The following is a 12,405-nucleotide window of genomic DNA, read 5'->3' as shown; positions in this document are numbered from 1 at the left end:
CTCACATTAGCCAAGAAAATACCTTGTTGTAAGGATAATGTTTTTGTCGACTGATGAATCCCAGGTGAAATACCAAATAGCATTTGACAAAAACTGAACACAGTGTTTCACAATAAGTAGGAACATCCCACCAGCAGTCACACATGGTGATGTTAATGTGATGGTGTGGGAACACTGTGCTGATTCAGGGCCTGGATGACTTGCTGTAATTGACAAAACCATAAATTCTGCTCTCTACCAGAAGCTACTGAGGGATCATCTATCAATCACTCAATCACTCAATCTATCAAGTGCAATTGGGTTATGCAGCAAGACAACGATCCAAAGCACAAAAGTCTGTAGCTGAAAGGCTCAACAGATTTATGGTTTTGGATTAATGGACAGCATTGGGTGATTCTCACAGCTCTGATATTACTGTGATATTGAAAATAGAAAAAAAAAAACCCTGAAACTCTAGTTATATATATAGTAACTGTTATGTCTCAGGAAACATAAGGCTAAATAATAACTAAAAAATCAAAATAGAAGATTTAATTTATTAATGATTTGACCTACCATCTGGACTGAGAATAAAATATACACTCCCCAGAACACTATGCTGCACTGAAATACAGCTAGGTTTTATACATCTGACATGATTTGAGTGTGTATTTGCGAAGCCCTGAATAAAATTATACAGCAAGTGAGCATCTGAGCTGAGAATCAAACCCACAATGCTGGTGTTTCACAACAGATACATTACAGCTGTGTTATTCTACTCTACATGTTTAGTGTCCTAAACTGAATACTCATACAGTTCTTCCCATCAACATCCTCGTGAGATTTCACTGCTTAATATACGCAATGAATTCAAGTTTTGTTGAGAAACATTATATTTTCATGTAAACTATACATAATGTGTAATACGTTCTTAAATCTGATGGACCACATATTCCTTTTTGCAGTGTAGGTTTTAAGCAGCTAAAAGTGGCAAAGCACAAAAAACAAAACGAAATCTTAACTTATTTTTCCACTGTTTGGTGTTTGCTGCAACCTCTAAACAAACTGTATGTAACCTAATATGTACGTAGCTATTTTTTGACTCGTTATGTGTAAAAGACAAAAGCGCTGAAGAGACATTTTGTTCTGTTTTTCCTACATTCTGTTCATGAGGTGTTTACTGTGCCAGAGAGACGCCACTGCCAACCATACTCGTAAACATGTGCGTATGCCACCATGCACAGCTCTGCTCAGGCAAACTGAGTCTGTAGAGCGATTCACTACAACCTTAAATATGTCTTTTCTATGTCTATGTTCTTCATGACAATGAGCAGAAATCAATGCAATTAAGCAACATCACACAAGGCGCACAAGGCAGGTTTTGTGGAAGGGTGTTAACAGTGTTCCAGATATCTTCCACTTTCCACTCATCATTCCACACAACGTTATCCTAAAATCTTGATGGGTGACAAACTTTTTTTGCCAAATGTGAGACGAGTCCTTATATTCCTCTTGCTTAGCTTTGCTTTTTAAAAATAAAAATAGAAAATATAAAAATTAAACGCATTGATGGTATAATCTAGCATCTGGTCTTTGAATAAAATATAGACACACACACACACACACACACAAGTGTATCACTGGCAAAAATTCTGATTCATAACGAATATAATGACCATAATCATGTTAAACTGATGAGGATTTCTACAAACAAGATTTGCATCTGTGTGAATGCAGCTGATGAAATATCATTACTGCACCTGGCCTGTGAAAAATGAAGCCAAATCATAGCCTTCACAAACAGTTCATACAGCATGACCCACTAAACCTCTCTGCTGAAAGACTAAATATCAGGAACCAACAGAGTTACAGCTCTGAGATGAGAACCACACAACCACACACAGATATACATGCTTAAACGGACACACACACACACGGCATTACTCATACACTTTATGCACACCCAAAGCCTCTGTGACAGCAGCAACTACTCTACCTGAGTGGATGTATCACGTCTCTACCCCCCTGCTCTCGAGCTGTCATCTGAGCTTTGATGCTGCTCTTTCAGATGCACACGCTCCTGAGCCAGAGCCTTTTGTGCTGGGTCTTCTCCTGCTGGGCAACACACACCACCTCTGCTACACTTGGCACTGATGAATGCCTGTGTGTGAGTGTGTGTGTGTGTGTGTTCGTGATGGGATGGAAAGGAAGTGCAAATCTGCAGTGTGCTTTTTAGGAAGGAGTCTAGAAGAGAGAGGGGAATTAAATTTTCATCTTCCGCCCATCAGGTGGTCGAGGTAACTAAAGGTGATATGCCGGAATAGATTTGAGAGCTGAAACCTCCGTATTTCTGCACGAATTATTGTCAGAACTGTTGTGAGTGCATGGTTCCTACAGAAAGCCCAGTTTAAGGCTTATGCTGAATGCAGCTGCTGACTTAATTACAGTATTCCTTCCTACCAGTACGCTAGATCTCTTGTGGAGCATTAGAGTTTAAGTGTGGGACTATATTAGGTGTAGGTGACATGACAGGTAACACTGTATGAATTAGAATTTACACACTAGCTGGAATATGACGCTAAACCAAAGCAGCAATACGTCAATCGCAATGTGCAAGAGTTTTGATTCATTTTTATATGAACAGCAGCAGAAACCAAACAATAAACCAACACAAGGCACAAGACAACAAGCAGTAGCACATTATGTATAAAAACAAAAGTGCTGAACATTTTGTTCTGTTTTTCCTACATTCTGTTCATGAGATGTTTACTTTATCACACAGGTGCGTACGTACCACACATGCCACCACACGCAGTTCTGCTCAGGCAATGTGAGGCTTTGTAGTTTTCAACTACAACTCATAAATAATTTTTTCTCCTCCTGTCAATGAACAGAAATTTATAATAACAATATTTGGTTTATTTATTTCATTTATACAACTGAGCAGTTGAGTTAAGGGCCTTGCTCAGGGGTCCAGCAGTGACAGCCTGGTGGCCCGGGGATTTGAACTCACAACCTTCTAATTAGTAGTTTAACCACAGTAAATAAATAAAAAATTCAGTACAAGAGCAGTGTCACACAAGACAGCTAAGCAGATTGTGATTGTGAATGTAATATTGCCTATATATTTTATAAATAAGAAATTATTAATATATATAAAATATATATAAATATATATAAAATAACTGTTAAATTATATATAAATATATAAAATAACAATGATAAAAATATCATTATTTTATAGTGATATATATAATATATAATATATATATACAAATAATATAATAATGCTGTTGTTTCCTCAAAATGACAGCTAGTTATCTCACAATGACTTTTTCTCCATTTAGAGTTACATCTAATGTTGTGGAATGTGAACCCCCCCCCCCCCCAAAAAAAAAAAAAAAAAAACTTTTCCGGATATCACGCTCTCTCTTTTTTTTCAGATGGAAGAAGAAGAAGAAATACATCCCTTGTATGTGTGCTATTTTTCTGAATGGCACATTACCATGTGAATAGGTGAAGACTTGTCTACTTGAAAACACACCTGTGTGTCTGTGTGTTTGAAAGTGTGTGTGATAAGCTGTGTGTCTCTGTGTATAACCTTAAGTGTCATGGTGCTCTGTGATGCCGGCAGCAGCTGTGTTTAGCACTGGGTCATAGGACACATTCTCTTCTTTTGAAAGCGTGTAGCTGTTCATTTACTGCACTCACCAGGTACAGGGCTTTGTGTGGCCAGTTTTGTGCAGGTGAAGAATTACAGTGTCCTTTTCAGTGTGTCACCATTGTCCCTTTAGCTTACTTTCAAAGCAGCGATTCTGCCACAGCTCAACACTAACAGAAAGGGCTCACTTTTAGGGATAATTTTCATATTGTGTTGCCACTTTCAAAGCTTCAGTCTACCAAAAGAGCAGTATTTTAAAAAGCTAACAAACTCAGCTCAATGCTTTTTCTTTCTGAACAGAAGTTGCAGTTGTATTTACTGTTTCCAGCCCCCAAAAAATAACCCAACGAAAAAAAGGAAAACCATTAGGCTGTAATAGAATCTTTAATATCTACTGTTCAAAGCTCAGACCTATTTACATGATCTGCACAGTGGAGATTATGCGTGTTTTCCATCAACTACAATAAAACAGGCAGCAGGGACGTAATTAGGGCTGTTTAAGACAGCGCGCACGGGCCTGCCAGAGAGCGCGAGTGATGGCATTATCTTATGAAGATAAACGAGCTGGCACTGCTAATAGGCAAATTAATTATTGCATGACTTCAAATACCACTGCGCTCTGATTCCTTGCTGCAAGATGTCTTTTGTTTTCATTACGGTGTGCAACAAGGGGAGGGGATGCAGGGCAGGGAGGCTACCCTAGTCCTTTAAGTGAGGGTGGGGGTGAATCTAATATCTGAATCACTTGATTTCTCTGACTTGGTTCAGCAGCTGGGTATATGCCCCTGTTAGTAGATCTTATCATAGCACTCCCAATAACAGTATTTATCATGGGAAGCTGGTATAAATGGGCTTGCAGGGATTACACAGATATAACGTCAGTATAAAGTTTCATCAGGGTATATTCTGTTATGACTTGCCTTAAGTGTGGGTTATTTGTGGACTCGAGCCCGACAGCAGCACCAGTGATGTGGGTGAAATACAATCACAGCTGTAATGAACACTGACAAGGTCGATTTTTTTTTTACTCTATTCTATTTCTCCCAAATGTCAATCCCAATCGGAGAAAATACAAAATTGAGTAATATTCTGAGGAGATTTTCCACAGATTTGAGTCGAGGAGTGTGGTGTGACGTCGTCACGTCGATGTACGTGTGTCGATTCACAGGTGTACAGCTATCACAGGAAGTCATTACATACAGTATGTGTCTTCACTGGTTTATAAGAATAATCCTGTGCTTACGGCGTCACCCATTCAAGCAGTAATTTTTTTAAGTATTATTTTAAGTTTTTTCAAGTTTTTCTGCAATATAGCACATAAAACTCTGCAAGTTGCAACGCTAATTTTGAAAAAAAAAAAAAAAAGCACAGCAAAATAAATTTTTGGCTGAAACAAGCAATGAAATCCTGGAGGGACTGAAATGTCTTTAGAGGAGAACCTTTTTATACAAAAAAAATGAGAGAACTGTAGGATCAGTGTTTTTAAACCAAAGTGTGAAAACTTATTGTTTGGCATTAAAACATTATGGGCAATATAACAGCATTAGGGGCTTAATATATATATATATATATATATATATATATATATATATATATATATATATATATATATATCGCAAATGCAACTGCTTATCAACTTTTGTGTGTGTGTGTGTTATGCCTAACATAATTATGCCTAACATAATTTTCATGGCATTAATAAGAGCTTGCAATATAATGCACTGCTCAAACCTAACAGTTATATTAGTCACATTTTGAATTACACAGCAACAACAATACTGAAAAATATTTTGTAAGTGGCACAGAGCCAGTGACTCACACTGCTTCCAATATGTTGATAGCCCTTCACTGGCACTTTTTCACCGGCTGCTTTAAAATGACACCCCACCTACTGCGTCTCTACCTGGTTTGACACTGGGCTGTGATTGCTCCAGATTGACAGCATACATGAGTCCTGAGCTGGCTGAGCATCAGCGCTGCCATTACGCGAGCGTGAAGGGGAGGAGGCCGAGCTGAAGGGCTGTCTGGCTGCCTCACGCGGGCCTGAGGTGTTGTTGTGAGCAGCCATCATGTCCTAATGAACCCTAATTAACCTTCATTAGCTTTGCAATGATCCAGAACGCAGGAGCTCCTGCCGCAGCATTCTCCCCTGTGCACATTCCTGTTTATTATCGTCAGGAATAATGAGAGGATTCGTGCTCTGTGTGCCAGTCCTCACCTAATCACGTCTGAATGAATAGTTTGGGGGTGGGGGGTGGGGGGGAGGCGTGTAGGTGTTTCGGTATGTGACCTTCTTTCTGTATAGGCTGCGGTCTGGCTTATTGAGAGCGTTCACTCCAGACAGAACATTCACGGGTGGTCACACAAGTCTCAGACCTGCACCAGAAATCAGTTTCAGACCACACAGAACAAAGCTCCCTAAACTGCAAATACACATTCAAAGACACATTCATATGCAAGCAGAAAATTAAGTCATATTAATCATGACCAGCTGGTCCGGAGACTGCTGCCAATCCCCAGATTACGTCCAGCAGTTTAGCATTCATTAGGCCCTCATTCGGTAGTGAGTTATGGGGCCATCCTCACAGCCCGGTTCAATTAAAACAACGACACCTGGAGAAGCAGGGCAGCTGGCCAACTCTCGCCTCCATCCCTCATGACACTTTAGACATTTCACACTAGAATTAACACAACATCAAAAAGCGTCTCACTCACATGTCAGCACATTAGGAAGATATAATTTCTGATAACAAGCAAGAAGAAATATTAAATAAAAGGTATTTGTAACAGACTTTTGTAAAGCACACTGCTATAACTATTACTTTGGATTTTGTCGAACTTGCAATTTGACAAAAATGAGAAGTAATTTTTCACATTAGTTTATCCATCCATCCATTCATCCATCCATCCATCCATCCATTTCTTGTCCCGCTTATCCTACACAGAGTCATGGGGGAGATGCCCTGTAGGGATGTGGGGTACAAGGAGGAGAATGAGACATTCTGGACAGGGAGCCAACACACTATATGGCACTCATTATATATGAATACTCATTCACATGCTACAGACAAATTAGAGAAGCAAATCAGCCTACCATGCATGTCTTTGGACTGCAAGAGGAAACCCGGAGGAAAGAGAGAACTCCTCACACACAGGGCAGAGTCGAGATTCTAACCCCCAAACATTAAACCACTGTACCCATGTACCAAAGTATATTACCATAACATTCTTAAGATAATGTTTGTTAAGATAATTTACGTTTTGCTCTTTTGCAACGACAACAGTTTGAAATAAAAGTTCAAAAGATTACCTTTTTTTTTGTAAATATGCAGGTAAAAAGATGAACAGCCAAAGCAAAGCCACCTGACCATCACACTCATATGTGGCTCATCTGCCACACTGTTGGAAGCACACAAATGTATAGAATGTCTGTATGCTGTAGCTTTACAATTCTCCTTCACTAGAACTAAGTGGTTCAAACCTGTTTCAGCATGACACTGCCTGTCTGCACAAAGTGAGCTCCATGAAAGTCTGGAAGTTTGGTTTGAATAAAATTGAGAGTCCTGACCTCAATATCAGAATCCCAGGACACCATGCCTGACATCAGTGCTTGACCTCACTAATGATCTTGTGATTGGGATGTTCAGAAAGCACATATAGGTGTGAGGGTCAGGTGTTCCTAAGCCTTTGACCATGTTTTGTGTCAAATATGCTCGGTCACTTATCTAGACTCCTCTGTACATAGACCTCAACATGAAATAGATCTCCAGGCATTTTGAAATGATTTTGTTAGATGATAACTAGATTACAGATATTTTATTGCTATTAAACAACTGGAAAGGCTCAGAGTGAAATTCATTGTGAGGTACTAAAGAGAACATGAGGGTTCAGCATATCATACATATGCCATTGCCAACAGCCATACATATTCAAAGTGTCCCTCAGCTCTACCCCGTCCTACCTTTCTGAGCTTGCTGAACGATGACCAAGGCCAAAGAGAGGACTGAGAGAGAATCAATCCTGTCCTGCATGCTTATAATGATTAATAATCAGTGATAGCTGCTCATCTCCACATCGGACGAGCGTGACCCAGAAAAGGACAGTGAGGGAGGAATGATAGATGACAGCCTTCTCTTGTTCTCCTGCTTCTCCTCTCTCTTTCTACCACTTCCAAACCCACCACGCACCACAATGACTACAATTAAAAGCTCTGTCCAGGCCCAGAGCCTGAGAGGAGTATTTATAGAGCGCTTTCTCTGCAGAACACTGTCTGCTCTTGAACATTATCTCCCACCACTCTCTCTCTCTCTCTCTCACACACACACACACACACACATACACATACACACACAGCACTTACTATAGATATGAGCACACAAATGAATGGTAACAATTACTGGGAACAGCAACATTCTGCTAGCACTGTTGTCTTTCCCAGCCTAATAACATTGTTCACCAAATTGGAACGAGTGTGTGCTGCCAAGAGAGCAACAGTGCTGCAAGAGTTTGAAGGACCAAATTAATTTCTGTGCCGCTGGCAGTCTGTCTTGGGGGCGAGTATGGGAGACACTAGGGTGTGTACGAGTTTGTTCTCCCTCTTTTATCAGGCAGACCAGGCCAGTGCTCCTCTGCCCTGATTCCCTGACCTCATCATACCCTCACATTCATCTTGCATCCACAGCTGGTTATCATCTTCTCTCTTGCACTCTCTCTCTCTCGCTTTCTCTCTCCCACACACACACAGACACTCTCTTTAATACTGTTATTCTACGTTAAAACTATAACTGCCTCATACCCCCAACCTGGAAGTCATAATGACCACCTATGAAGAACTAATTGGGGATTTTGAAACACTATTTATGTGCAGAGAAAACAGAGGCTACACAGTGGGATACATAAGTGAGCACGCACGCACGCACACACACACACACACACACACACATATACACACACGCGCACGTACCAGAGTCTTTGCTCTGTGCTCCACAATCTGTCATTAGCTTTTGGCTAATAGTTTTATTAACAATAACTGACTAAAACCAAACAAGAAACAACTAAAAGAGGATTTCCTAAAGTTAAATAAATGATTACATTTATTTAGCAGGTATTTAGAGTTTATAAATGAGTGACCACTCACACAGTCATACACAAACACTCTCTCTCTCACTCACTCACACACACACACACACACACACACACACACACACACACACCTCTTAGATCTGCTGGGACTCTATTCTCGGCTGGCGGTTATTTGAGGCCTCTTATTTCATCTCTCATTCCTCCTAATGAACCCAAGCGCACTAATAATGATCCTGGGCGTCCTTCAGAGTAGCAAGGACAGCCAGAACCTAGACACACACACACACGCATACACACACACACACATGCACACATCCCAATGGCCTTTGCGCAGCCATAAACTCTCACAGTTCTCAAAAGACAAGAGTGGTTTTACTAAATGTGAACTTTTTGGAACTCACCATTGTACAGATGGTATAAACAGGAGGGTGAGGAGCAGAGGATAGAAACCTATTTCTATATTAACTTATTATTTTAGCTCTCTCTCTCCAGCATTGTGGCTTCTTCCAAATAACCATAACCCTATTGTTCTGTGTTTTATTAAAAAATAATAATTATATGTAATAGTTTTTAACATAATTGTAATGATTAATTTTTGTATCTACATACCAGTTACTGAGATATTCACAAACAAAAACAACTGACCAGTCATATTTTAATCATTTTATTTCATCTACTTTCAATAACTTTTAACATAAAACAGGCAATTTCCAGAAACTCACAGTTTCAAAAGAATAAGCCTCGAGTCATCACCGATCTGTTCTTGTGGACATTTTAGAAGTAAATTTATTATACTTTAGTCAGTTAGATAGAGTCCATGTTACAATACAGCATTTAAACATATTATATATTTATCTTTGTTATGTATGATTATTTCATCGTTGAACAGCTCTGATATTTTGTGTTGCTGTTGAAGAATGAATTATTCACACAGATGTGGTGTGACAACACTGTCCTTACAACTCCATCCATTGGGGAAATGTTAAATAAACAGCCTTTCAAACTAGAAAACGTCAACAAATTGAAGGATTGCTAATTCTGCACTGCACCCCTGCCCGAGCTGGAAAAGCTCTATTAATGATACCCATGCAGGAATCATGGGGGAATGGTGCAAGTTAATTGGGATCAATCAGCTCGGTGCTCTGGGTGCTCTCCTGGGCCAGAGGGCTTAGGCAAGCGGGATCTGACAGCGATTGCTTAAAAGATTTGTTAACCGCTGGGATGCTAGTGACTCGGCTGAGTGCATCTGACTCAACACAAACTGGGAAGCAGAGACACAGTTCAATGTCACCCCTATTACTGGTGTGCACACCAAAGCAGTGTGACACAGAGAGTACAAGCCACTCCTAATGACTGCACTTAAAACAGAGACATACGTATGAAATGCTCTAAAGCAGAAAATGGTTAAAACTGAGGCTGCTCTGACAGTAAGTGCTTACAACAAACCATCTGTTTAGTCCATAATAGATTAAATGGGCCCATAAAATAAAGCAAAACACAGTATGTGGCTCACTACCTAAACTTCTCGTAATGAAATCAATACGTGGACGTGTGCCCATGTCCTAATGCAAGGAAAACTAGATTACATTGATATGTAGACCTCTGTAATTAAATAATACGATATTGTAAGGAGCGCTGCATTTTATAATTCCATTTACTTAAAAGCTGTTGAGTAAAAGTAATCTTTTATTATTTATTTTACTCAAGAAACACACTTCTTTAAGCGTATTAATATAAAACAAAAACATTCTTGGCCCTCTTCCTTTGCTTTATATTTTCACAGAGTGCACAGAAGTAGGTGTATATGTTTATGTTTTCTATTTGTAGCCAGTATAGGAGGTTGTTATAACCCAGAAATGTCTGCCCACTGCTCTAGGTGTAAATAAGGTGATACTCACATCAGGGTATTCTTTAACAGGCACGTAAAGCTTCTCCTGGAGCTGTACAATGGGACCCACCGCGTCGGGCAGCTCTGAGCTCCTCTTCTCTGTGCTCCCATTTAACGTGTCATTGTACATGTCCTTCCGTACTCTGCTGATCTCTGCAACAAATAAACACACTCTCTCTTAGTCACGGTGATCACAGCATAATACACACTACTCTAGATTATCAGTGCATGATTTAGACAGCATGGTTTTCTGTTTTTTTTTCCCCTGTGGTTCAAATGTGTGTCCCTTTTTTATCAAAACATTCATGAGGGAAAATGTGTATAGCCCCCAGAGCAAGGCTGTTCTTTGAAGCATTGTTAGACTCTGGCATTGTGTACACTCAGATTAACATTGCGATAGATTCTGACTAGCGTTATGAAAGATATTTATTAGCATTGTGTAGACTCAGACTCGCATTGTGGTAGACTTCAGCATTGTGTAAAATCTAACTAGCACCGTGTAGACTCTGATTAGCATAGTGTTAGACTCCAGCACTGGGTGAGCTTTGACTAGCATTGTGGTAGACGTCAGCATTGTGATAGATTCTGACTAGGGTTATGGTAGACTCTGACTAGTACTGGTATTGGTAAATTCTAGCATCAAATCATGCCAGACAGAATGTAAAAGCAGAACAAACAGAACTAAATGGCAACTGCGGAAGTCTCCACAGGCAACAAGCCTAGTCCTTTTTGTTACTAATTTGAATGCCTCAAATACCCTTACAATATAATTCACACATAAAGGAGGCTATTGAAGAAAAACTAAACATTTGACCTCGCTGTGACCCTGCCCCTGTTTGGATCAATTCCAAAATCCAATCAGTTCCTCTGCAGGCTACAATGCTATTTCCATACAAATCCTACAAACACTCATTCTTGAGATAATATCTGTCAAACACTGTGCTGTGTACAAACTTTCATACAGAACTCCACCATCCGTCCTGAGACTTCCTCTGTCTCTAATTGGTTTAAACATCACATGATGGTTTGCGGAACTGTACAGCGTGGCAGTTTGATTACCAGGTCAGCTGTTTGTGTGTTTGCATGCGGTTCTGGAAGCAACTCAAAACTCAAAAATTCCACCTCCTCTCAGTCTCTTCAGTGTTTTTCTTTTGGAAAATAAACCAACACCACAACTGACATCTCTATCTGCCACATTTATGCTTCTCTCACTCTCGACAATGCTGTTCAGCCTGCTGAAAATACGAGCCCAATAATCCATATCAAAGCCCTATACACAACACTGCTGGCTCTCATAGCATGGCTACTACTGCAGAATGCATTGTAACATTTAGAGTACTCAAAATACATTTAACAAGACAATATTAAAAATAAATGGCAACACTTTGAACTGGTGGCAAAACTGACCCGGCAGTGTTGCAGTGTTATGATGTCTGCTCATAGCTCACAGCTTTTTCACCTCCAGTGCAGAACATTCTAGGAAGATTTGTTTTGAGTATAACAGTGTGTTCATTTTTCATTTAGATCTTTTGGCATTTATAGTATACCACCAGCAAAGAATCCCATTTTCAGTCCTAAAGCCTGAAGGAGACTTACTACTGCATCACTGAAGCCTTAGTTTGAGATTAAGTTTGTCTTCTCTACAGTGTTATGGTTCATCAACAATGACCAAGAGCCTCCAAATTTCACAGGGCATTTGAATAACATACCAGATGGTCGAAGATTTTTTCACCGTAGACCCATGATAATGTTTAAAGAAAGGATTCTGTGCAATTTTAATTTTAAGTTGTTCGGT

General features: G+C 39.8%; 1 protein-coding gene across 6 annotated transcripts in view; it reads right to left on the bottom strand.

Annotated features, from left to right (window-relative positions):
• LOC131348291 (KH domain-containing RNA-binding protein QKI-like) overlaps positions 1 to 12,405 on the bottom strand; it is a 69,590-nt gene that overhangs the window by 38,602 nt on the left and 18,583 nt on the right. For all 6 annotated transcript variants that reach the window (XR_009203906.1, XM_058383142.1, XM_058383124.1 and 3 more), the window contains exon 2: positions 10,621 to 10,763. Coding sequence is in view for 5 of the 6 variants with exons in the window: in XM_058383142.1 (XP_058239125.1) it covers positions 10,621 to 10,763 (143 nt within the window). In the remaining variant the exon portion in view is untranslated. The remainder of the gene's footprint in view (positions 1 to 10,620; positions 10,764 to 12,405) is intronic.

Source organism: Hemibagrus wyckioides, linkage group LG03 (genome assembly GCF_019097595.1).
Source record: "Hemibagrus wyckioides isolate EC202008001 linkage group LG03, SWU_Hwy_1.0, whole genome shotgun sequence".
In the NCBI taxonomy this organism is placed as follows: Eukaryota; Metazoa; Chordata; class Actinopteri; order Siluriformes; family Bagridae; genus Hemibagrus; species Hemibagrus wyckioides.
Note: the sequence above shows the minus strand (reverse complement) of the source record. Positions and strands in the feature narration are given on the sequence as shown.